The sequence below is a fragment of the Fulmarus glacialis genome, unplaced genomic scaffold (assembly GCF_000690835.1).
Source record: "Fulmarus glacialis isolate BGI_N327 unplaced genomic scaffold, ASM69083v1 scaffold10365, whole genome shotgun sequence".
Lineage (NCBI taxonomy): Eukaryota > Metazoa > Chordata > Aves > Procellariiformes > Procellariidae > Fulmarus > Fulmarus glacialis.
In genome coordinates, this window is record NW_009211157.1 from 52,238 (window position 1) to 80,008 (window position 27,771).

Genomic DNA, 27,771 nt, shown 5'->3' on the forward strand with positions numbered 1-27,771 from the left:
GTCATTTATCTCCCTGCCCTGTAACTAGTTTTACACCACCTAGCAGTCATCGTGTACTGTCACTCCTGTAAAATAAACCACTGCCGTAGCACTGAGTTTTGAACCAATACTTAAAACATCTCATCCAGGCGTAGTATTTGAACATGGATTGTTGTAATGGTGTGCCCAAATCATAAACAAACCCTGGCTGTTTTTCTGTGAATATTCCAGGTGGATGTCATCTGTTCAGGTGCTAATCTTGTTGTATGTTTCACTGCAGACTGGTGACTTCAGATGTAGCTTTTTACACTGGAAACCTTCAAGCTCTGAAAGGCCTTAACAACTTAGACCTAAGCATGGCTGAAATTTGGGAGCAGAAGAGGTGATAATCCACTGGGAGCAGTCACTGGCCTCTGACAACAGACCGACTTTCTTCTAAGCAGAGTGACGACTGTGAGGTGAATACTTAAGACCAGAGTCCAAGAAAGGACACTATTGATAGTCGGGGGAACTAGACTCAGAGTGAGCTGCAGGGAGTGATCTTTTCAGTGTCCTTCAGCAAGAAACAAGTGATCAGCTGTCTGTGCAATGTTTTTTCATTCTCTCTGGAAACAGACTCAGGTTTCTTTGGACCAAATCCAAAAGAACACATAGCTGTAACACAGCTGTAGTTGTCTAGAATGCTCTGTATATCTTTATATTAAAAAGATGCTTTGCATTTCTTCTAGTGCAATGGAATTCACATGGTGTCCCACCTTATTTAATGATGGTACAATATAAAAATCTTGCAGTTGGAACTCTGTAGAAAATGTTTTTCTCTATGAAACTATGCTGTTCTAAAATTTATTTTTTTACAGAACTTTATATAAATAAATGTCTTTTGATTGCTTGCACATAGGATTCAGATTTGTTAGGGAGCAGTCCTGTTTCAGGGGGTTTCTCACAGCTGGGCTCTACTGCCGTCTGAAGAGAACGATTTTCTAACAAATTGTCAGTTCACTGAAGCCATTCCCTACAGGCCACAGTTGTGAAATGACAATCGTTGGCGGTGACAGCGGGCTTCTGGTGGAACCTGAAGGTAGCAAAAAGGCTGGTGTGGGGATGGCTTCCTGCAGCTCCACGGCCTAGGCAGTGCCACGACAGGAGGGTGAGGACGGAGCGTGTCAGTCTGCAGCTCTAAAGACACAAGGCGGTGTGTATAAAGACAGAGGAGGACACAGAAAACAGGGCCGGAAGACTTTTCAGGTTTTTAGGCTGCTCATAAAAAAAGTTGCACCATTAAGGAAGGGGCAACTGAAATTAATTTATTTAAGAGTTTTTAATACTACCTTTTAAGACTGGACGCTGCCAGTAACTAAGTAAAAGTGCCTGTGTATTTCACCTCACACCTCTTTACCTAACCATAGTCCGAGTGCCTAACCCTGTGACAATTGTGTACGACGGAATGGTCTACAGTGCGTGTGTGTGCGCCTATGGTTTCTTCAGACAGGCATGCTTGTCTGTTAGCATAACAGATGTCATTAATTGTCAGTCAAAATAAAGCTATAAAATCACAGTTGTTTTTAAAGACCAACTTCTTTAATGATACATACCAGTGTTATACTAAGCTTATAAAATAAAGTTGTCTGCATGTAAATACAAGAGAAACATTAAGAAATCAATAGTGATCAGGACAGGGATTTCAATTCCTGTACAAATTTAGAAATGACTCAAGAGAAGATAAATTAACATACATGGCTGTGACAATATGAACATGGGTGTAGTCCACGTAATCCATTTATTGGAAAAAAAAAAAAAGAGGGCAGATCCAGGATTAAGATATTAACAGGAGAGCCAGTCTTAAATGGGATGTGAAAAAGCAAACACCACACGTGGATACTGAGGCATTTTTCTCAAGTATTAGATTCTTTGGGTGAGTTTGGAACATCAGCGATTCCCTCTCTCACAACATGGAAATGGAGGTATTGACAGCCTTACCCCAGTGTCTTGACACACAATGGGGATAGGACGTCCCGCTTGCAGTTTGGCGGGGGGGTAAAGAGGGCTATAGGTCGGGATGTTTGTGAGCACATGAAATACAGAGTTTTTAACAGCCCATTTAGCAGTAGTGAAACTTTTGGTTTTCAACTGTGCCTGCCACTGACACTTCATAAAAAGTCACATGAGTAGCTAACCGTGTTGTCCCACATGTATTGCTTCACAGCTTTATTTCTGCAGTTACAAGCAATTCAAAACTACCAAATGTTAGAGGCAAGCCTCTTAACTTCTTATCAAAGAAGATCTGTCCATCTTACCTCAAGACAAACAGTATTGCACTTCAAGGTTATATTAACTGAGTTACAGAATCTCTTTAAGGACTGAAGCATTACTTACGCACATCCATTGCGCTATGTGTCTGCTTAAAAAGATAAGCAAGAGAAATTAATTTTAAATTAATACTGCAGGGTACTGTGAAGATGACAAAGCATAGGCCCTCTGTGTACTTATATTTCTAATGCTTAAGAGGTTCTTCCATTACCGGGCTGGTTTAGCACAGCGGTCTACAGAACCAGCCGTGCCCTTTCACTGCCTCAGTGGTCCAGGATCCGAAGATTGCCAGATACGATTTTGTTCTCTAGTAGAGCTCCAGCTGGGATGTCAATTCTGTCGCCGTGATTTGCAATGATGATAACTGTTCCCTGGATTCACAGAAGAGAAAACAAGTGATTAGAAACTTCATATTGACTGTTGACTCGGAATGAGCTAGAGTAAGGCTGTTTGGAGGACCAGTTAGGCGTCAGCCGTAACACAGCCAGATCCTGGACGCATTTAGTTGTATTGTTTCTGCATAGACCTTTTTTTCCCCCCACAACAAAGATTTTTAAACAAGCAATATTGGCAACGCTGTAATTACCAGCATATTAGATACTATCAGCTCACAAGCAGAGCTGATGCCTTCTTTGAAGATAATGCTTGCTCTAAGTGCTCTTATCATGTCTGCTTGCTTTTAGGTGCAAAAATGCTACCCACATCAGTATGTCATGGCACAGCTCGCCATTATAGCTGTGAGGCAAATACACAAGAAGAGCTGGGAGCAGAGACACACGCGTGAGCGCGCAGTCTGATAACAGCCTAAGGCGGTTCCAGTGCTGGTTGTTGCAGCCCCACCTTGCTAAACTGGCCTAGACTGTTAGAGGACCATGTCAGTGTTCTGCTAGGATTGGCCAGATCCTGAGGAAGAATTTGAGAGATGATAAACTCACTTGCTCAGCTCCAATGTTTACTAATAAAGCAAGAACCCCAAATTGATAAGAAGGGGCCTATGGCTGTAAAGCCAGCTCTGGAGGTGAGGTGGTACGTGCCACGTAGAGCTGAAGGACAAAGATGTGAGCATTGTTTTGAACACAGAGTCATGAGGTCTGTGGTGGTCTCAAAGTTCGCAGGCAAACCTTGGCTCTCCCTGGGACTATACAGAGGAGCAGCTATACCCGTAACACCTTGCGCTCAGCCGTCAGGGTCACCGTTCAGTCTTGGCCTCCGCAACCCTTGGGCCAGTTAATTCCTACGAGTGCTTCCACAGACTGTGCGTAAAGGCACTGACTTAGGCAGGATCGATTACCGAGGAGCAGAGATCAGTCATGTTTATTGCAGGAGCATACCAATTACACACTCACCTTTAATGAAACATTCTTCCCGAACGTAACATCACCTGAAACCGTGAGATGATCCAGCTCCAGCATATCTGGAATACTTTCAAACCTCCGCAGGTAATCTTGAACCTTTTGGAGCGAGGAAAGAATAGAGACAGTTTAAATCCATCTGTGGATTAAGACAAGTGTGGGAGCTTCCTGAAAACTCTTTTCAGGGATCTTTTGGAATCTACATCTGATACAATAAAAGTTGATACTTTGAAAGCAACACGGTATTGTCGTTTCTGTCGGAGATCACTATGAGGAGCAGTGAGGGCAGTATCCCACCACAGTTGGACAAACTCTGGAGAACACAGACACAACCCAATTCACCCTTCTGTTTCCTCGACTGACGGGGTAAAGGAGCACCGAACAGCAGTATGACATTACGCACACGTGTAAGTAGTTTGTATTCTAACAGCCTAACAACTCTTTACAAAGAGCAAAAGGGGATGCCCACGTGGGCAGAGGTAGGTAAAGTAAACCTCACTTTTAACTCATTTATTGCTGTGGACTGTATCTTTATTCAAAGAGATAAAAACAAAGTGTAATTATAGGAGTTCACCTTTGTGAAAGAACTTCCGAGTTTGACAAGAGGCACTGTTGGAAATTCACGCTTCTCGCTCATCGTTAGAGATCCAGCATTAAGGCTATACAAATTAGACATCACAAGCAAGAGATCTGACGTGGTCTTCACAGGCAGAAAACGACTACGAGGTACGTTTATCCCCAGAGAGTTCTCAAAACTCTTAATAGCAGCACCAACTGCAGTCTCCAACTGGATAACATTCAAGCCTCCATCCAGAGTCTGGAAGAGAAAACTGACGTAAACACGACCAGCAGGTAACAGCACTCAGAACTAGAGAGGAGCCTAAGTCAGAGCTCTGCATTTACCGACAGACTGGCTCCTTTTTGAAGGCGGCAGTCCTTTTAGTTACCTAGAAACGAACAGTTCTTTTGAGTCCGTTTCCTCTAAAATCTTCCTAGCTGATTACCTTTGGGTTAACAATGATCTCCATGTCAATAGCATTTTTCTCTTGCAGCCTTTTAATCGCAGACAGAGCAATCCACAAATTGTTGGTATTGAATATTTTGAATTTTGACACGGACTTGAATTCATCCACATGTGCTTTTGGGACTTGAGCTATCTCCACCAGCCTCAGCTTGTTTTCGTATTGCGTAAGCGTGCCACCCTGCAAGGGTCAAAGAAGAAGTTCTAAGTCCTGTTCATGAGATGCCAGAGAAACCCTCCCCTCACCCCAAACAGGCACACTGTTTTGTTGGCATTTAAAGTTGAACCTCTGTGAAAACATGTTGCTTGTGTTCAGCTACCAGGTTACTAATTATAGAGTATGTTTAAAGTACAGTCAGAACTGTCAAACGATCGTGTTTCAGCACTCCAAGACAGTTAATTCGTGTAACGAAAGTTGCTGAGAATCTTTTGCAAGTGCTGCTGTTGTCAAAAGTCACCTTCAGCAGTACTTTGCTAGATGACAGAGCAAAATCTAAATTAAATCTAATAGTTCTGTATTTGTGGCACTTACTGGAGAAGCAAGTGGTACTTCAGTAACCTGAACTGCATTCTTACAGTGCATTTCTGTGGTTTTATAGGACCAAGTCAGAGCTTTCTTAATATCTGATGAATACAGAGAAAATCACGTTTCCTCCTCATCCTCGTATGTTACAGAATAGAGGCAAAGTGCAGTTAGGGGACAAATTACTGCATGCTAGAAGTATTTGATACATGCCATAAACATCTGACAAGTTGTCAAACCTGGACTTTATATAAAGTCAAGCAGTTAGGGCAGGAGCAGACTGGCAGCCACGCCAAGCGGAGGTGTGCAATGCACACCCTGACAGCTGGGTAAGTAGCTTAGGCAGTTTTCAGTCAGTAGAGATACAACTGCTCTATCCCACCCCTCAGTGCTCTGCTTTTACCATCCCCAAACTCCTCCCCTGTGTAAGTGACAGTCTGGAGAAGGTATGGAGGTTGTGACCCGCACCCTGCAGAAATCACTTGAGTTTTCAGTAATCGGTCAAGTCCAGGCTGTCCTTGTCTGCTGTTGCCCAGAACCTAGATCCAATTTGTTCCATGAATTAGAACTTCATAAACTTGCTGATTTTGTGCATCTCAAATTAGATCACAGCTGATGTGTTAAATGGTGCCTGAAATAGCTATAAGAAGATTTAATGTATGTCTGAATTCATGCATACAGAAGAGACAAGTGACTGAGATTTTCACCAACATGCCAGGCATTCGGACAGACTTGCACAACTCTCTCCCTTTACCTTCACATCCGCCCTGGTTTTGTTTGTGACTTCCATGACAAATTCACAGCGTTTTCCATTGGGTGGGTTCATAAGATGATTAAGAATGTAAAGGTCCACAGTGGCACCCAAGTTATCTATATTGGATACAAAAATATATTCCTTCCCCTCTCCGATAAGGTTATCCAGCAGACCAGAGTTATAGAAACTGGCGTAGATATCTCCATGGCCTGGGGGATACCAGCACTCCGTGTTCTCTCCTGAGTAAGATACATCCTTGGCTATCGGCAGCAGAGTCTCCTTGTTAATTCTAGGATACCTGGGATGACAATGGGTTTTGTTAAGTTCTCACCAATGTCGGACTAGCATAACGAAAAACAAAATACAACAGTAAAGGTGCAACTACATGGGCTTTTTCATACAGCTTTTGAAGCTATGCTTTCTAGGTTAGTGTAAGTACTCTGAATGGAAAGACTCATCCAAATGCTGAGCTATCACTGAGAAGCTGCAGAATGCAATCTCTCATTCAAGACTTCAAAGCCACAGTTCTCCGACCATGCTGTAAAACAGCCTTCCTCTGACACGCAGGTTCAGAGCATGTCAAGCATGCTTCTGGCATCATCAGCCAAGATGTTAAGAGTTTGTTCTTGATAAGGAAGCCATGTTCTGTCTCCCTCCAGAGCCCAGGTACCCTAAAAGCAAATTCAGGAATCAAGTGGCCAGCATCCAGTACACCATTATTCACACATTTCTTTTAGAAATTGTGTGTCCCCCCACACCCCTCTCCCTAATTTTAATACATTGCCTTTGACTCTGCTTAACACCCTGATGTTCCAGTCTTTGAAAGAGGCCCAAAACAGAGACTGAACATGGGTACAGAAGACAGTACTGCTACCTCAGCACCTCAGACTAAAAACCCACACCATTTGGAATATGGAGAAATGCAAGCTAGTTTTTCCTTGCACCCCAAGTGGAGAAGTTTTTTTGATACCTGCTTTGATTAAAAGTATATATCTTCACACGGCTGTGACTGTATTTCTGCAAGATTTTCTTTGTGTCGTCATCAGTGTTGAACGAATTCATGAGAACAAGAGGAACATCAGTGTTGTAGGATTTGTTTAAATGCTGAGATGGGAAAGAAATGGCAAATTCAGCATGTATTATTAGCTTTAACTCCTGACACCTAAGCTTTTGGGAGAAAGATGTTAGATAAAACAGACTGGAAATAATAAACGCATGAGATAAGATAGATGTGCTTATCCTGACAGAAAGGATAATAAATCAGGTAAAGGAAAACAAATCCCTGTAAGTAGTAAAGATGAGGCCCACATTAATTAAACATTAACTAACCTTTGTTTTTAAATCTGCATCAAGATTTAAAATTTGAAAAGCAGGACTATTTTAAATTTTAGGCTACTGTTGATTACAAAAGGCATGTTTTCTCTCAAATTATTGAAGTCTGTCAGGGTGAAGTTTCAAACCCTTCTCTGCACAGTAAGCACTTTTGAGCCTTCTTGGCAGGCTACGAGATGGACAATAGTATCAAGAGTACGTAATGAATTAAATGTCATCATGTTAATTATTTGGAAATCTGTAGAATGGAGATGAAATACACAAGAGCATTTCCACGTGCACAGCACAGCAAAGGCAAAAACCAGAAAACATGACAGTGTTCCACAAAAATAGTGTGTGCAGAAAAAAAAGATACTTCAGTGAGTTTTAAGCTTTGTGCATCAGATCGCCCTCGTCTGCTGGGGAGTGTTTGGGATCACTACACTCTGGTGGAGTCGGAGTCTTCCACAATGACCCTTTTGAGAAAGCGCCCGCAACACCAAAGGATGAGGACTGCATTAGTTGGACATAAATTTAAGTCTGCTATAGAACTGTCTAACATACATGGGAGACTCACTCCACACAAACACCACACTGAGGCAAAAATTGTTGGAGCTCCAGAAACTATGGAACAGGCACACCCAATTTCCTACTCTAACAACGACCATCTTAATTATCTGCTGTAAGAGGAATATCCTGCATTAAAAACATAAGCTGAAATGTCCTCTCTCAACACCAGCAGCTGTTCTTTTCTTTTACTTTTCTTTCTTCAGAGGAAAATGCCAGCAATCACTTCCAGCATGAGAGTTTTAATTCGACAAGGAACTTGGAGCTGCTGTGAAGAGCTTTGTTCTAATGCACATAAAAAAAGCTTTTAAAAAGCTAAACTTAAACTTGCACCTGGAGGAGTCGGAAACAAGCCCAGGAGTTAGCCATGCCAGGCCAGCTCTACAATTTGATTCCTTGTGTTTCTGGACACAATCACCACTGTCCGGGTCGGTGTGCACAGGCTGAATTACACTTGTGCTAACGTGCGGAGTGGACAGAGTTCAATCGCTGATTGCTCCGTCCCTTTCATGCCTATTCTTTCCAAAGCAATTCACTTTACCACTAGCACTGTGACCAGATGCATTTCCTTCTCCTCTTCCTTTTGGCAAGCCTCCACTGTGATCTCTCTTAAAGGGTCACACAGGAGAAGCTCAGTGCGTCTTGCTTCCTCCGATGTAGAAAGAAAAGCCCAAGGAAAGTTACCTCAATCTGCTGAACTGTCAGATCCAAGAAGGTGTTCTCGTTCCGCACCCCAATAAGACTTTTTGGGCCTTTACAACCCATGCTTGTGCCCAAGCCGCCATTTAGTTTCACAACCACCAGCTTGTTCAAGACAGAAGCAATGTTATCAGGTAGTCCTCTGGCCTTTATCTTCTCATAGGGCTGGATCTGTAAAAACAAACAAACAAACAAACCAACCAGCAGTCAGGTATTGAGAAGGAAGCTGCTTTCTCCTAAAACCTTTCAAAACTTAAAATTTGGCAACAATACCAACACTTGTTTGTATGATTTATGACACTAAAGAACATTTGCAAATCGAGTCTATAATAACCTGATCTGGTACAATACAAACAACCCCATTTGTTACTATAATAACCTTTTCTCTTGAGAAGTTCTATAGACTTCGTGACACTAGTCACAATCAGCTTCATAAGATGGAAAAAATGTCCGTCTGCTCTTCCAGGTAGAGGAAACTTACTCAATAGCAAGGAAGAAGTCAAGCCAGTTATGCCACTTACCACCCTCCTCTTGCCCTGCAGGAGGAGAGGCTCCTTGATAGCCATCTAACTCATTTCCCCAGTAAGATGTCCCCCTTCAGCCAGACCACAATTTAAGGACACAGGCTCTGCATGCAGGACATAAAACTTTCTCTTCCCTCAGCAGCTTAAACTTGCAGCAGATTTTTTTTTTTTTTTGGTACTTTGCTCTGAGGTTGTCAGAGAATACGTTCTTGGCTAAAGGTAGGTTCTTTGACTCAGTTTAAACCAAATTTTATTCCAACTACTAGTCCAGCATAATAATTCATCTCTCCCAAAAGCGTGCTACAAAGTGGAAGAAAGTTCCTACTTCTTATCCTGCTATTTTCAGGATGTGTTCATCCAGCTCACATTACACCTTGCAGAAAGTCTTCTACCTTGCCAACAGCTATATCCTACAGGTTTAAAAACAGAATATGGGCTACATTTGGGGCTAATGATGGAGAGCAAAATCAGGCTTCTAATGACAGTGTGCCTTGCATTAGGCATTGCTTGTCTCCTAATCCAAAGCACCGAAGTCAAAGAAACAAAGGTAACAATGCAACAACAAGTATCATGCCAAAACTGTTAGAGCAAAATCAATACAATTATCCTTTAGCCTGCCCTTCTAGAGATTTTCTTTTGATGAAAAGCCTTGGTGTTTCAGTGCCGTGTGTATTCTAGCAGCAAGAAAATGATTTTAGTTCTGATAAGGGGTATGTAATATCCACAGCTGATTTCCAAAAACAAATACATACAGAGTAGTTTTCAGAACTGTGTTTGCTTTGGGCAAGTCAGGCTGGGGTTCAAATGGAAATTCACATTGCACTGGAACCAGAGTCATATTTCTTACTCTGATGTGCAGGGGTAGAGAGGAGAGTTTGCGCAATTCCAGCATTCCAGTACGCCACAGGCAGCAGATTAGAGCAGATCCCTCACATTAAGGAAATTCTGCCCTACGCAGGATCTGGAAAGCTTATGGTATATATTTAAAGATAAGATCACTCCACAAGTTACAGCATAATGACTAACTAAACTCTCATTACTCAAACAGTGGAAACTGGCCCAGGAGGAACATCTCGATGCAACTGCTTAAACTCATTCTGTTTAGAAAAAATTTCCCAATGCGTAAGATATGTACTCCAAAAAAGCAAGCGATTAACTTAACTTGAAAGCCCTACTTTCTCACTAAAATATTTTTAACTAATATGAAAACATTAAATATAAGAACAGCACCAGATTCCTTGTTGAAACACTCTAGCTGTTGAACATTAAAAATATATGTCAATGTTGTGACTTAATTTTTGGCTCAGTGGGCAGTGTTACTGGGGAACAAGACAAATTTCGATAGTTTTGTGGTATGTACCCATCAAAACAAAGATATGCAACTAAAATGATGAGGCTTGACAAGCCTAGTAATTACTTTCTTTTAATGCAATTTTCAAAGCTACATTCTGCACAAATGCCAGGAACTTTGCTGCTTGTTTCTGGCAAGTATTGGGAATACAGGTACCCCCAGACTATACTGTTCCCAAGAGAAAAGGTAACATCCAGACTCGCTCATGACCCTATACTAAGATTTAACCAACACATTAAGGATAGAAAAATGCTTCCATCTACTTCTATGCTTCTATCCAAGTTCTTGCATTCCTACCTACCAAGTAAGTTCAGACTTAACTGTACTTCTCCACGTTTCAAAAGCAGTAGAGGTTCCCTATGCCAAAAAAACCCTGAGACAGCGTATACAGGTAAGGGGCTTTAGGAGTAACGCACAGACTATCCTAAGTGTAAAGTTATCGTCGCATTCAAGAAAATCTTATGTATTTAAGTTACCACTTTTCAGCTAAGTCACAGTCGCAGACATGGTAGTGAAACAGTTCTTATTTCACTCTTTCAGCGGGCTCGAAGGTGAACATGGAGTTATGATGGCTCAGGCAGTAAGCAGTAACACAATCACTGCCACAGTCATCTGCTAATAGTAAGTTCTCCTTAGAGAAAGAAATTAACTGATTAAACAAAGCAGGTGATGTTGGCATGCTATTTCCCATTTAATCTGCAGAGAATGCTAGCCATAGAAAAAACATGCCATTTTAGTCATTGACAAGAACACAGATTTGTCAGTAAAATTTGCATGGATCAATAAAGGACAAGGGAGTGGAAATATGCCAGCCAAGGCTTTAACTTGAACGCTAACGTTCGGACAACCAGAACTTTGATCCCTAGAAATTTACCTACGTCACCACAATTTGATTCACACATCTAAGAGAGAGAGTTTGCAAACAAGGTTTCATGGAGTCCCAGCATTTTGACAGACAGTGTCTCAGTTTCAACATTGTATCGTAAGATTATGAAACAAAACACAACACTTAGACAATAATGCATTACTCAAGTGACCCACAGGAAAAATATACTAAATCAAAATGATTGCTCTGGATTTCTGCTACCTTGAACTGAGAATTAAAAACAGTCTCCTTCCTTGTTAACTTGCTGGTTAAAAACAGCTCTCCAAGATCCCTTCATTAAAAAGGCTGACAGCTTTAAATGTGTGGCTTCACTGATAACTTCACAACTTGTTATAATTTATGCAAATTCCTATTATAGACCAAATATGTTACTGAAAGGTATCTTAGTTGGACCACTTTGCTAGGGAAGCAATATGGTAAAGTCTTCCCATTCCAGCTTTCTCATGTGAGAGTGTGACAGCATTCATTTTAGGCAAAAAGGCTCTTTATCTAGTAGTATCAAGAAATCAAACAACTGTTCTAATCACAAACCCGTCTTCACAATTAGTCACACAATGCCTAGAGATAACAGGATTGTGTGATATATTACTCCAAGAAACACAGGCCGGGTATCAAATATTGTGATCAGAAAGGAAATATTCATCCATTTTTGCCTTGCTTTTTTCTCTCCTCTCCATGGCCTCCCTCAGATTTGCTGGTTACGATCTGTGGCCAACTGCAGCCTTTTCCCATTCTCCCTTTTTTGCCCCAAATCCTGGCGTAGCTTCCTGCCTCCAGGTTGTAAATTCTGCCCAATTGCATCATCCAAAGATGACAGAAGGTTGAAATAAGTAAGGAGAGAGACAGCTAAGGTTGATAAGAGGGAAGAAGGTGGAAGATAAGGTGACAGCTAGAAATGAATGGAGTCCCAGGGCAGAGGGGCAACAGACCGTAAACCAGACCTGAAATAACAGGAAATAAAACATCAAGCAAACCGTCAGTTTTCCAGTACAAAACTCTACCACCGGCCTCGGGCACGAGACTTCGCAGAAGATGACAGTGATGCCCAGTAACACAAATGTCACACCAGTACATCTTATCAAAACATTCCTCTCTGCATTTTAAATTTAACAGCAGCATTTTGGAAGCATCTCCACAGTCCTGCTTCAGCAAAGGCTTAAAAGATGCGTAACCCCGGGTAAGCAAAATTGGGAGCAGCCAAACACAGCTCCAGAGCAGTTCAGGTGTGACTGAGCCCCTGGATAAAAGCCCCATCACAGTGCAGCCCGAATGCCTAACCTTCCTGCCTTCCTGGAAGGGAACGGCCTGGCAGCGGCTCCCAGGAGGGCTGTGGTGGGATCTGGCCCTACACCCGGGTCTGCCCCATGCCAAGCCTGCTCTGCCCTGTGCCGCAGTGCTGCACCCTGGGGAGCAGGCACCAGTTCCTAACCACAAGCTCCTCCAGCAGCATCTGCCCTTAGGCCGCTCTGAGATAAGGCTCTTAAAAGGTTTGTTGTTTTTTTTTTTCATTTGGTAAAGTTGGGAGCGCAGCATCCTAGGAGATCTACAAAATGAGTTTGTTCGGGTGTTTAGGCAGCAGTCTGTTGTTGTGCCTCTTTTAATGCAGAAGATTCATTCATAAAGTCTAAACAACCCACAAAATATTTTTAAAAAGTTTAACTGCACTCAGACTTTTGGTAAATAAACAGCAACTTCTGGACTTATATGAAGTTGTAATGTTACATGGGGAAGATGTCAAACATCTTGAAACAAACCAGTAGCTGTTGATTTGCTTGTTTTTGAAGTTGCATGTTCTCTGCATCAAAGATGCGCAACGCACCGGCCTTGATGTTTCCTGCTCCTTAAAGGGGTGAAGAGGAATAGAAGCAGGCCCAACCTACTAGTGGTTCCACTATTTCTACACGGCTTGTACTCTTCCTTCCCCCACGCCAGAAGTGGTGGGAGGTGGACGACTGTAAAAGTCAGATCAACAACAGCAGCTTAATAAGGAAGACTAGCTGTAAGGTGAGAAACTGGACCTATCCACCTGGGAGGTCTGAAGGAAATATCCCTCCCGGATGTTCTCCATTTAGCAATGGCAGGAGCCTACACTTCTCTAGGCATTCTCAAATACTGTTCTTTCTCCTCTGCAAGTGGAGCTTGCTCTCCATGGCCCTGAGTTGTGTTCACATCATCCAAAGGTTACTAAGCTACTAATACTTGTCATTTGCATCTATCCCGGTTTCCAACATAATTCTGCCACATGCATAAACAACTGTTGAAAGAATACCAGGATGAGAAAGTTACTAAGTTGGGGCAGCTGTGGCAACCTCGATAAACATTGTGTCGAAGCCACTTCCTAAATACTCACATGTACCGATCTCAAAAAGGACCATTTCAGATTGCCCACACAAGCACTTTATGTTTCAGAGGAACACTACAGCCCTTCATCAGGAAACTTATGACTGGCAATAAAGTTATTCAGCTAAATTAAGACAGAGAAAGCTTTCAAGTCTGCAGAGCTCTTTTATTTATAACTTAGCTGAGAAGCTCATTTCTTCCAGGAAGTGAGATGCAGAGAACTAGGAGACTAATATTTAGGGGAAAAAAAAAAAAAAGAAAACAAACAGAACACATACGTACAGGGCTTATCATATACGCATGTGCTATGTGTACACACACAAGCATACTCTTTGAACTAGAGAAGGCTCTCTCGGAAATATTCAGAGATGATAGTAAGTAAGGACTAGAAAATAGCTTTGGCTATGAGGAAGTGGGAAAAGAGATTATACATACAGTACCTTTCCTTAGTTGGACAAAAAGGCCAGATTATGAAGTCTACTCAAAGGGAAGCTTGTATGGCAATTTTCATGACAAACAAATAAAAACTTTATCACTCATGTAACTGTGCCTGAAGGGATTGCCAATCAGCTACAGCTGACCTGAAAATATCACTAAACACTGGAGGTTTATGGAGCTTGTCACCAGTAAAGCCAAAGTTCCTGCATGGCATGCCCTCCATAAAACAGAAGCAACTGACCTAAGCAAAACACTGCACAACGACAGCAGCAACAACAGCTCTAGCAATTAGTTATCAGCAAGCAGTTCTGCAACCGAAAAGAGGCACACGCTAGACTGGTCTTGTATCAGCGATGCCTTAGCATTCCCAGATGTCTCTCTTCAAGCAACAGAGCACATCAGCACATCTGAAATAACACATACCGAAGCTAGGGCAGCAGCACTGCCTACATCTATCAGAAAGTCATCTATTAAAACAGCATCTACCACACTTTCTGTGTGAAGACTTCAGCAATCCCTAACAGGGCTGCGTGGCAAATAAGACTACTTCATCTGTTCACACACGTCACTGCCTCAGGCAGTCCAGAGCAGGATGGCTGCTGCATTGGCATAACACTGCCAGGCACACTCACTGCCACGAACATTTTCTGAGGCTATTAGGAATTAAGCAGGTGCAAGGGAGAGAATCTGAAGGTCACGGAGACCAGTAACACCTGGATCAAAACCACAGCTTCAAGCTGAGCTGTAGCAACAGGTTTGCATGTCAGATCCAGTCATCTACTCATTGCAGATCCAGAGGATAGAACAAGTCAAAGGAACCTTTAACAGAACAGGACTTTTTTCATTTCATTTATTGCTAAGTGGAAACTGGGGGAGGATGGAGAAAAGGCGGGTACAAAGAATTGCACTATTCCAGTTCCATCTGGAAACTGCACCATTTTCACCAATCATGCCAAGCTCTCACAAAGAGAATTTAGACCCTAAGTACTACCTTACAACAGCTATGGCCATGCTAGACAAGAATAACAGAGGCACATTCTGTAAGCTTGAGGTAAAATGATTTTCATGCAGGAGAACTCAAAGTCCTTTGTATCTCATGCATCCCTTTCTCTCTTTTTACCCTTCCTTTCCATTAAAAAGAACCACATACAAGAAAATCCTTTAGCAATCTTCTAGATACCATGCAAGGATCTTTGATATAAGCAGGTTTGCAGAATGTTAACATGCAAAAATCAAACAGAACTAGAGCTTTCTGATCTAGTGCAATCCCTCTTTTATTCCAAATGCATATCCGTTCAGGAATACCATCTGCTCATGGTTAGTTTATTCTATCCACAGTTCATTTATTCTGCTGTATTTTCAAAAGGAAACATGCAGAAGAAATGAGAGAGGCAGGACACAGAGACAGCATTTCACTGTTGCAGGATGCATCTGAACAAACTATCGAAGGTAAAAGATCCTGAAAGTTACCAGCATGGATTTGTCAGAAAGACAGGGACAGCTGATACAGCACAAGGGGTCGTGAATATAGGAAACGACGGCAGATAGCCAATTCCGAGTGCACACCGAGACGAATTCACACACATGCACACATTCTCTCAGTTCGTATCTAAAGAGACTGTGGCCCAAACTACTAAGCACTTTTTTTACTCTTGAACTACACTGATCCTTACGATCCCCATACCCACAGACCCCTCCCTCCCAAAGGTCAATACTGAAATACTCAAGGGTCAGGGTAGCTACCTGCTGTTAGTGTAAGATTGCTCCCCAAAAAACCACACAGTGCTGCCATCTCAGAAGACATATGTGGGAACTTCATTCCAAAGTTCCTAGAACTTTTCAGGAACAAAAGTGTGCAAAAAGCAGAATCTCACTGTGTTTTGTCAACAACAAAGACTGTGTTCATGCTGGGGAGACACCCTTAAAAACAACCGTTCTTCTCATCAACAAAGAGGTGATAAACACTGGTTTTAATGTACTGGAGGTACATCAGAAAGCTTAACTAACGATTCACTACCCAACCAGATCTAGAGCAATTTATACTTGGAGCTGGGCACAGTTCAGGAAAGAAATGTGACTAGATCCTTACTCCCTGCCATCACTTCCCATCCACTCTAAGGTCAATAACCTTCCGTATCAGACTGCAAATGGATTTAAAACATTTAGGTTTGAGCTTTAGCTGGGTGGAATGCAGGAACACCTACAATGTTCAGACGCTGTCTGAACAGCCAAAAAAATGATTTCAACTTTCAAGTCTCACTACGTTCTTCTTGCATCACTCACAATATAGCTCTCCAAAACCAAGAAAGTCTGCCACTCAGTTTGGGGCCAGACTGCCTCAAAATCACTTGCTTTTGCTAAAGTGCCAACTACCCTTTTATGCCTTCACTATCATGTCTGAAACTAGCTTATACAGCTCAGAGTAAAATCCTGATGAAGTTAATGGTTCCATCCAGGCCCTCCATCAAGGATTTAGTTCATCGGATGTTGCATCAGCTACAACACAAAATTTATAACTTAGCCTTGCTAAATATTTCAGTTTCTTTTGGCATAGGCATTGGAAATGACAACTTGGCAATGAAGCCCTGGATCTTGAAGGGTCTTTAATTCAGAGAATAACAAATGTCAAGAACTCAAATTCAAGCAGGATCCTTGCAGCATCAGGACTGCCGGATGCCAGTGCTATCATCTAGCAGTTCCAGTCATGTGTAGGCACTAATATGCAGAACTACCTTGTCACCTATGAGCATATACACAAGCGTAAGACATGCTCCACAGTAATAAAAATCAACTCTTGCTCTAAGGGTTTGGAACAGTGGACCTGACAAGTAAGTGCTGATGGGGAAATACTTCAGGAACAAAAATGGGCAGCAATGACATGGCTTACAGATGCATGACTACAGTGTTACTCATTCGAGACATGTCTCAAAACTGTGGTTTGGGATTGTTCTAAGATGACATATCTAGCTTCTTTTGGTTTTGCAATGTCACAGAAGTGATTTTCGGAACAGTTTGCATTAGGGAAGGTTGGGAGTTTGACTAACAGACCTCTGCATACTCCTACTGCAAGGAAGTTTGCAAGAGTTTGTCACAGACAGACGAAATGAGTATCATGGCATATCATCATACTGACACCCATATTAGTCAGTATGTACTTACAGAATAAGAAGGAAATATTTACTCAGCACCAAGGGACGGTTTTAGAAATAGTACCAAGTGAACCCTTAAAACCTGTTTCCAGAGTTGCAGATTGGGAAGACATTTTGCTTTTTAGTAAGAGCATGACATTCTTTCTTTTCCTTCATGATATGGTTCATTGAGATGACAACTTGAGCTGCAGACAAGAATCCGACCACTAACAGACAAGCTCTACCACTAATAGACAAAACCTCTAATAGACAAGCTCCTTTCACACTCACATTGCTTCGGATGCTTTCTTTACATCCTAGATGAGGTTTTACATCGCTACTCTGAGGTTAACTTGATCACTGCAGTTCCCTTGGAGGCCTCCCAGCAGGACTTTGCTATTGCTTCCAACTCAAACGAACAGATCACTGCAATCTACATCAACAGGATTAAATTACACTTGCCATGTCCACGTTCTTTACCTCCTCTCCTTGTTAACCAGCACTCTAAGTACACTTTCTTCTCTGAAGACTGTAACAGTAATGGGTCCTAACTATGCCAGCTATCACTGTAAGCCTTTGGACACATGGAAGCAAAGCATCTGGAAGGAAAAAACAAGCCAGAAGTTTACCAATATAGCGTGACATGGGTTCAATCTTCCGTTAACGTTGTCTGGAGCTTACAATTTGCTTGCCCATCGGTATTAGTTGTTACACTGAAAACATGGAGGTCAGGGATGAAATCTCCCATTGCAGAGAAAAACAGAAGAATATTACAAGGCAATCGTTTTTGTTTCAATTTACTGACAGGAGCCTTTACTTGTCAGTAGATGCTTCAGGAAAGAAAACAACATTCAAAGAACAAGTACAACGGATAACACATTAGATGACCCACGGAAGTCAGATCAGAAATTCTGCTCCTGCATAGCACAGTCCCATGACATTGAGCAAAAGCCTGAAACACCTTTCCGACCTAACCTGAAAGTCAAAAGTAGCTTAAGTAAAATAGAAAATTAAAAGACAAAGCCTATAAATGCAATAAACTATTCATGAACTTTTTTTAGGCTGTTAAAAATAAACAAAAAAAAAAAACAATGACCCCATACTTGGGCACATGTTTTGGGTGCTTTTATTTTTTTTCACAGATATACATACACGTGTATATCTGTATGTGTATACACACACACATACACACATATACGTAAACACATACTTTGAGCTCTAATAGGTATCAGCTGAAGATTACACATGCAAGAATTCTCAGTGCTTTGGACTGATCAAGCAGCAAACCAATTCTCCAAAACAATCACAGGCAAATAAATCCCTCTTTCATTGGGGAGAGTAGGCTGTTGCTTTTTAGGCCGTGATACTTGTAGTGCAAGATTCTCAAAAGCAGCCGAGCACCCCACCACCTCATAAAACAAGGTTGTCCGAACAGGCAATTATACATCACTTGCAAGATTACCGACCAACTTTCTAAACCAGTCTTGTGTGTACCATCCTCTATGCTGTTCTAACAAGACCAGGAGGAGAGTACACTATGAGTTTTTATAGCTAGGAAAAGAAACCCAACTAGAGCTGAACAAAAGCACTCAGAGAAAACCTGCATATATTTACAGATGGATAGCTATCTCAAAGAACTCAGTACTGCAGTCTTTATTCTGAAGCCCTTCTAAAATTATCACTCTTTACCCCTTCTAAAAGGGTACCCCTCCCACTGTTCTTACCTATACTAATAATAACAATTATTAGTTAACTCTGGAATTCTGGTCTTGAATAAATCAATTTTTATCTAATAATTCCACAATTCATACCCCTCAGCAAAGAATAATTTGGGAGAAGTTATACTGCAGGTCACCTGAAAAATGTTTCATGTAAGACACCTTTCACTTTCCACAGTATGTCCCCTACATGACTGATGCGTTAAAAAGGTGGTGGAGGCAGGATAAATACAAGCAGGGTTTGAGGTTGGCGGGAAAATGGAACACTTACGGTCAGCAAAAAAGAAAAGAAAAAAAATACTCAAGAAAGTTAAGTTTGCTCTCAGTTTTTGAGCGCGTTCAACCCGCCTCCTGTCAGATCAGGGAGTCTCTAAGTATCATCTTATCCAAGGAATCCTAAAGCAAGAGATATTTATTATGAAGTGAAGCAGGGATAGAAGAACATTTTTTGTGGGTATTTTTCCCTAGCTTTCTTCTGTGACATTATTTGATTTGGAGTTCATGCTAGGAAGCGAAGTTTCCTCCAAGATCATGCATGCATCTCACCTAAGCCAAAGTGACCTGATTTTGCAGGAGTCTTACTGGTTTGGGTTTGTTTTTTTTTTTTTTCTTCTTTTTGGTCAAAAGTTGCTACATAGCTAAGGGATGCAGATGAGAATGAGCCAGTGCAGGCCACAAGGAAAAAGAGACATACTCTTTCTAATCTTGCCCTCCTTTCGGCCCTCTGTGACCTTAAGTTAGACCTTTGTCTAACTTCTCTTTTTAAAGAGCTTGCCTTGCCTGGGAATTTCCCACCAGTCTATTTCAGTGTCTTATAACCCTCCTGTCTGACATTTGCTCCCAATGTCTTACCCAGTAATTTTCAGTCTTTTACAGAACTTGAAAGTTTTTCCACTGAAGGTGTGCAAAACTTTAAAAATAGACAATAGCTCTCCCTCGCCACAAAGCAGCCCATTCACTCGCATCAAATTGCTGTCATTTAATCCCAGGCCTTATCTTGACCCAGAGAGCAGTTTATTCCTTTCATTGTTGCCACTATCTTTTTACATATTTAAAAGACTTATCACTCCCCAGAGTCTCACCCTCTCTAGATTAAAAGCAACCCTATTTTCTTCAGCCTTCCTTGTAAGTCATATTATCTCGAACTCCAGTTTCTCACCTTGGCCTCTTTATTGAAGGTGGATTTTTCTCCCCAAAGCAACACTTCATTCAGTGTTACAGTACGGAAGAGAGAGACATCACATGTTTTTGAAGTTAAAAGAAAACACTCAACCTTGGAAAAACCCTAGACTTGCTCTGAAACAGCATCATTCTTCCAACGCTTTAGAGAGCAACACTGCATCTGTTCTGGAAGTAACTGGACAGCCTGCCTTTCAGTTGGAAACAGAGCCTCGATTGAATCACCACAGAGAGGCTAAGAGAAACCACAAATGTGTGAGGACACAGAAGTCCCGCAATATGCCAAGATCACTACACTGGGAAAAGCAAGAATTCGTAGCACATTACACCGTTAGTTACGCAAGAGTCAAAAGACAGCCTAGGGCCACAGATGAATCAATAAAATGAGGTTAGGTTTAATAGGAAGTGTTTATTTAAGTACTAAACAGTCCTGAAAAAAATGTTTAGTGCTTTTTCAGCAGAAGCTCAAGAGGCAGGTTATAAGTTATAACAACATAGCTGACATTAGAAAATTACACTCAAAAAACCCCCACAGTCAACTACTTGTTTCAGATTCCTCGCTTTTACTGAGCTGCTGTAGATTACAGAAGTTGCTAAATGAGCTATATAACCCAGCCCACTTGCCATATGTCCCTTTCAAATTATTTAGCAGAATGAATTGCTGGAAACAGTCTCATCTGAGACATACAACATTCTTCCACGGGCAGGAGGGAAAGGGGAACAACAAGGGTACTACCTACTTCCCCTCTAACACAAGTTACCATTTACTCCAGAGAAGGTACCAAATGGTAAGATGGCATCTGTCCCATTTTGCTCCCCTACTCAAGGAACATCTCAAAGAACATCTAACAAAATAACACCAAAGAGCTCGACACATATGTTAAGCAGGACCTGATGTTCGGGAACACATACAACACGTGTCAATAAATAATTATTTTTCAGTTAGAACCCAAAGCGTTGTCCTACGTGATTTTACAGAACCACGGCAGTTGTATCCATTCTATGGGCGACCACATCATTTGCTACAAGTAGCAATTATCAGTTTTATGTTCCCTACAGACTGTCACTTCATTGCAACTTACAGAATCTTCTGGAGGTCTCTGAATCTTCCCCCAGTCCACAGATGGTCCCTTTTCTTGTAGGAATCTATGAAATAGCTTCTTAAATCCTTCCAGGTCCTTTTTAGCGTACTACAAAGAAGAAATGCATTAGTTAATGCTGGTATTTAATGCATACCTATTCAATCACAGAAGCATTTCTACAAACTTGAAGTACAACCTATTCACAAGAGTAATTTTAACAGCACTGAAGTAGAGACATGCTAAAATTTAAGTAAAATTCTAAAAGGTACCAAAAGCTCATTTCCACTAAAACTCAAGGTACAAAACCAACTTGGATACCTAAAAGACACAAAAATATTACTTTAGTCAAAATCACAACCATTAGAATTTGGCCCAATCTTTAGGATAACAGCTTTACCCTTCCTTTCGGTAATCCATTAAAGATTACATAGAACCTTTAATAACTAAAGATGATTAAACACTTAATAATAACTCTGTCACCCAGTTTACGGGGAACTGAAAGTCTCCTACTGACACTGTATCCACGCTACACTTCCACACAGGATGAGAGCACGTCCTAAAAATAAGGATCGTGGTATTCTGTGAATTGTCTCCCTGTATAAAATTTGCCTCTATTTCCTGCATCTAATTTCTCATGCTTTGAGTTGCATCCACATCATGCTCCTTACCTCTAGCTCATTTGAAGGTGCGGTCGCAAGTATCTTATCAAGTTCTACTTTCATGGAATACTCCAGCTCTTGTCGAATGACTTCCTGAAACTGTGAAGTACCAGCTTGAGACATTGCTTTGCTGAAATCTTAATTAAAAATAAAAAACATGGGTTAAAGGAAAAAGAAGAAAACTAACTTAGACTACAAATAGTCTTCCATTTTCTTTTAAAAATTAATAAACTCACGTGATCTAGTCTCATTTTATTACTGTGCTAGCACTCCAGGTATCTAAAGTTTTTGTTGTTAGTAACTTGGAGAACAGACCTTAAATTGGGGCCACAGAACAACCACCCTTCTCTCAAAATTCAAAAAAGTCCCAAAAGACCAATGATCCATCTCAAGAAGCGTCCAAAAATCCACAGCGGTACTTTTTTGCCAGAGAGCCAAAGAAGTCACATCCTACCGCATCAACACACTTCAGCAAGTAAAAGTGTGGAAGAGCTTTTCGCTAAAAAAATTCTTTTATGTAGAACATTGTGATCGAGGTTATCCTTCTGTTCACACAAGCAAATAAAAACATATGCTTAAATTATTTATACAGTGCCCTTTCACACTATCTTCAGTTTGTTCCAGTAAATATTCCCTTCCTTTATCGTTTGAGTATTTTCACACTACAGCATGCATTTCAGTTACTAAGCAACCTAGAAAATTAGTCTGTCTATCACTTCAGCATTTGTTTTGCTTTTGAAAGTGATAAGCTCCATAAATGTGAAAAAGAGTAAATGCACGCATGTTCTATATAGTAAAGTCCACATCGGAGAAAAAAACGGGAGATAACATGACTTTATTTTCCAAAAGAAAGCATTTAAAGTGAGTGCGTTCTCAAAAGGCATTCTGAGTATGTTCTCTAAAGACCTCAGTTAATTTAATTTCTGCCAAATCCCTTAAGTAATCACTTCTCTGTAACACAGAGAGTGATATATTGCCAAATATAGCTGGATTTTAGAAACACCCTGAATACTAGTGCAAAAAGGGATGGGAGGAAACTTTGCAAGTGAACAGAGTGATACTGCCAGAAAATATTGTTAGAAGAGGAACCTGTTTAAAGTTTACTTTTTTAGAACATGCACTAAAAGGCTATTCTACTGAGAACACCTAAGAAAGCCAGAGGCAGTTCATTCTAATACAGTTTTGATGTTATTTTATTTTTTTAAGCAAAGTATTCCACACAGCCTCAGACTCAGTGACAGTATCTAATCCTTGCTTTGAAGCCCACAGAAGCCATTTTCCTGACTGCACTGTTTTGCAGGTAGGGGAGGAAAAAAAAAAAAAAAGGACAGACAAGTGCTGCAGTGTACATACTGTGTGTGGTGCAACACAGGGGAAACGCCAGCTCAAGATGAGCAGTACAATGAACAATAGGGTTTTTTTTTTAATCAAATGCTTCATTTAGTAGTAAAAACAGGTAATACTTGACAGCCTGTTAGGCGTATCTTTCCAGGTCAAATACGTAAAAACACGGACAGCGCTTCATTAGGAAGCACTTCCTCCTACAGAAAAACGAGGAGGTCTATACCAGCTTAATACTTTCGTACCGAACTGCTAGAAGTACTGTCTGTTCATTCACACATTTTGGGTTATTGAAATGCTGTTTAAACTTCCAGAGAAACAACTGCTGGGAGATACTTTCTGATGTTTGTAATCCTCCCTGCAACGTGTTGTAATACATGACTTCTGTTACAGCAACAACAGTGGCCATTTCTCACAGTTCATCAGCCTGTAAACCATGTGAACCTCCCAGTATGATGCAATGCATCTCAGAAGACACTCTGCAAATACCAAGTATTCAACAGAGACCGTCATTCGCGCTGTTAAACACACTGAGGCTAAGTAAGGCAGAGCCAGCTAGCAACTTTCCCAGGCTGCCATGTAAGTAAGAAAACCTTGTTCGCTCATATTAGCCAAAAGACTTGTATCTACCAGATAAAAGCACTTAGAGGCTAAGTAAATTCACAAACAAATCAAAAGAAAAAGCCATCACAAAAGTAAATGTGTGATAATGTCCAAGTTTGTTGGGGTTTTTTATAATACTACGAATTCTCCATCACTTAATGAGTAAATGCTAAATACATTTGATCACCAACGTCCTCGCAGAGAAGCAAAGCAAACCTGTTGCTTTTTCCAAACACCAGGTGTCAAGCACGCAGACCAGCCAGCTAGATGGGACATTTCTTACCGAAACCCAGACCACCAAAGCTACCAGCGCTGATGGCTGCACCCTTTATTGGCAACAGAGAATATTTAGGCTTTAGGTTGACCATTTAACGACTACTGCAACCACTCAGTCTCATCCAGATTCAACGTGCCAGAGCACAGTTGCTTGGGGAGAGCATTATTAGTGCTCTTAGTACTATTACTGTTATTATTTTGGGGAAAGAGAGAGGAAGGACATGGCTGGAGTCCATAAAAACATGCGTTTGCCTGGTGCAGGAAAAGTATTTGTTCCACATATGTAAGAATTTGAATACTGTAACTAAGCAGCCAAGAGAAACAGCAACTCAAAGCTTTTCTGCTTTTAACGTGCCATTGCAAGGCAGAGGCTTTTAAGCATTTATCTTAAGAGACGTCCACGAGGATTTGGACTGGATGGGGATCTATGGCACTCTCTAAACGGTCCCCAAAGTGAGACCCAACAGCAGCATCGGTGCATCCGCTCCAAACATAAACGAACTCAGTACTAGTTGTTCCTGTCCTGCTGCCCCTCAGAGTTTTTGGGCAGAAGCTGGTATTTATGCACCCCAGCCTACCACTAGTAGAAAGACAACTGCAGTCCTTTAATATGAGCTACTGTTTTAACAGCCTGGGTGAAGGTTTATTTCCCTTTTTACCCTGACAGCAACGAGGATGTAGAAAGGCCAGTGCAACTGCATATCTGAAAGCAGTTATTTCCTACAGGCAAGTAAAATTTCCTAAGCCTATAATGAAGAGCAGTTACTGCACCTCTAAAAATCATATGGGAGGCAGGGGTGTTGGATAATTGCAGGAAGAGATTTCCAAGGGTACATGCGGCCATAAAATCCCAAATTATTTTTAAAAAGAAATGCCTCTTCCAAGCTATTTTGCAACCAATGCCTCAGATTTCAGCCTAAGCCCACTTTTATGGGATCAGTATTCTTGAACACTCATCTGAAGGAAGAAAAGGGTGGGATAAGGTAGTGGAAGACTCTCGGGGGACCAGCCCACGCAGGAAATTAGCACAGAACAGAAGAGCATGACTAAATAGTTGAGGCTTCAGAAAACACTGGGGTTTGCAAAAATGACCACCCAGGATATCTTGTTTTTACATCTTCAGCAGAAAGTGCTTCCTCAAGTAGTAGAGAAAGAAGAGCTCTTTAATCAAGTTTGTGGTGGTGTCTGACACGTGGAGAGTTTCACTCAAACCCTCTCCTGCCCCCACTGTTATTTCTAGCACGCTTTTGTGCTCTGCTCTCACTGCTAACCTGCCCCCTGCCCTCACAGCATGAACTACTGCATGTGGCAGAGTATTTGCAGGTTTATGATACATAACTTTTATAACTGACATATGAAAAAACAAAACATGGTAAATAAGATCAAGCTAACAAAAAGGAGGTGTTCTTACGCTATCGCAAACAAAATAAAGGACAGATGTCCTCAGAAAAACTGCACAAGAACAGAACAGTGGTGACCCTTTACTTAGGGGTTTGCACGTATTTCCTTTCTGCTGTCCCTCCTCTTACTTTACATCAAAAGCAGAGAATGCATTAAGATTGATTAGTTTTGTTCATTAATCCACTCAGAAGAGAACTTCACTGCCTTGGTACTCTGTATACAAGCATCCAGCACAGGAGGGAGTCGTGGGACAAGTTAAGCAAGAAGCCCCCCTCTCTCATGAAAAAATCGGGAATCTTTTGGGTTGAGGGTTATGAATTGTAATTATTTTTGCAATCCAAGTAAGTATACAGAAAGACCTACAGCAGAAAATTATTTAGGTCTCCTTGGAGCCAGACTACTTGCATAAAAATCAAGAAGGGTGGCCAGTAAGTTAAAACACGCAGCTGAACTTTAAATACTGTATCCTTGAACTCTATGCTAAGGGTACAGAGTGAATGCCTTAACTTCCACCGACTCCACTGAAAGTTCAAGGCAATTTTTATCCCTGACAAGGATAAAAATCTCTTTAAATACCCACGCTATAATAAGCAATGTTAATAAATATTACGTCGTTTGATTTTTAGAATTGAACATACCCACTCAGTCTTTACGAACATTTTTCTTTTCCTACTACTAGAGGCAAAATTTGTCAACATATGTTGGACTGAAGCATACGTGAAGTGAAACCTACACATTCTCTCTCTCCTTAACGGATGAGCAGGCTAGCCTGAGCTAACTCAGAAGTTTGCAACGCAGGAAGCCGTTCTGGCCAGCTGCGCACACCAAGAGTTTAGGTGTTACGGTCAGACACAGCTGGATTTCTCAGTCTAGCAGCTGATCCTCATGCTAAAAATATCACTTGACATTGGCAACATGTTTTAGTACTATTGGCTCGATAAGAGCCCTTAAAGGGTGGATACTTTTTTTTAAAAAAGCTTTTAGGATTGTCAAATCCTTGGTCGTATTTTAAAAACTGGTTATGATCTTTACATAGGGTTCTCCAGTTTTCAGTTTCATAAATAGTATCACTTGCCTGCAAGATGGCTACCTTCAGCAGTAGGCTGAGATAAGCCAATTCCATTTAAAAAGAACAACTCAGTACGTATTTACGTACATTCGTAATGTATTTCACAGCAAGAAGGGGCTTATCTTGATAACTCTCAGAGCGGCCGGTTGAGCAACGTGGCTGTAACATTTCCCCCCCTTCAGCTCTGCATTTTGCCCAGGTGCCACAGGACATTTGCAGACAGTCGATGCATTTACACAGCAAGTGTTGCACAGTCCTAGACACCCACCGGGTGAGCGACAGCAATTTCCCAAAGCCTGCGAAGGCCCTTGGTTTCCCACAACATCCAAGTTCATATAGCAAAAGACCTACTCGTGTACTTTCTACAGGCAGCATTATATTTGTTGATAGGCCTGCGTGGATTTGTACTAAGGAAACCTACAGGCAGGGATTTCATTACAAAAAGCACACGCGCACCATTAGGAATATCGGAAAGGAGGAAAAAAAAACCTGCCACAGCAATGCACCAAAGTCATTTTTCTTCCTGAAATGACCTCTTGTGGGCTGGTTCCCTGTTTTGCAATGAAGGAATCTGAAACTCAGACCACGTACACACACGCTCACACATGTAGAGAGTAAAGGAGAGCGCCGGAGCCAATCGGGATCAGAAAACGCCAAAATACACTCAAGCCTCTGAAAAAAAAGTGTAGACGCTCGACCTCAGTGCTCTTTCTCCCCCAACTTTAACAGACCTCTTAATGAAGGAGGAAGATTTGCACTTGCAAGATCCCCCTGTATACTCCAGATCCTGCCCGTGCATCAGCCGTGGGTAGGAGCCCTGCCGCTACAACCGCCCGGTTTCGCCGTGCGCCTGTACCGCGCGCGAGACCCACGCATCCACCGAGGTAAGCGAACCCAGCAGAGCAGCACTGGCGGAGGCCCCGCTGCCAAATAACGAATAACACTTTGAGAAAGCCCTTGCACATCGCAACTCGGCTGCCGATCGGGCTCCTACACCGACCGCTGCCTGCGCTCTGCCGGGCTGCTGGAAAGGAGAGAAGAAAGAAAAAAAAGCAGAGATCTATGGATACACAGCTGAAGAGTCAAAAAAAAAGAAAAAAAAAAATTACAAAGCACATCATCTTACCTTTCGCGAAAGACGACATTTTCGCTCTTTAATAAAATAAATACTCTGCTCTTATAAATATAGACTGGATTGGTTTGGGTTTTTTTTTTTTTTACCCCAAGGCTGGGGAGGGAAAGGCCGGGAGGGCAGGCTGCCTC

The 27,771-nt window shown here is 41.6% G+C and overlaps 2 protein-coding genes across 3 annotated transcripts in view; one reads left to right on the top strand and one right to left on the bottom strand.

The window, feature by feature from the left end:
• Positions 1–717, top strand: part of VPS54 (vacuolar protein sorting 54 homolog (S. cerevisiae)) — a 52,585-nt gene extending 51,868 nt beyond the window's left edge. For both annotated transcript variants that reach the window (XM_009577429.1, XM_009577430.1), the window contains one exon: positions 260–717. In XM_009577429.1, the coding sequence (XP_009575724.1) occupies positions 260–365 (106 nt within the window). In that variant the 3' untranslated portion in view covers positions 366–717. The remainder of the gene's footprint in view (positions 1–259) is intronic.
• Positions 718–1,535: 818 nt separating this feature from the next.
• On the bottom strand, positions 1,536–27,653 carry UGP2 (UDP-glucose pyrophosphorylase 2). Its single transcript, XM_009577431.1, has 10 exons — positions 27,635–27,653; positions 21,828–21,955; positions 21,160–21,267; positions 8,499–8,684; positions 6,907–7,040; positions 5,937–6,234; positions 4,643–4,840; positions 4,213–4,455; positions 3,633–3,737; positions 1,536–2,657 (listed from the first exon to the last, which is right to left on the bottom strand). The coding sequence occupies exons 1-10, from the start codon at positions 27,651–27,653 to the stop codon at positions 2,550–2,552; spliced, it is 1,527 nt and encodes a 508-aa protein (XP_009575726.1). The 3' UTR covers positions 1,536–2,549.
• Between the last annotated feature and the right edge of the window lie 118 nt (positions 27,654–27,771).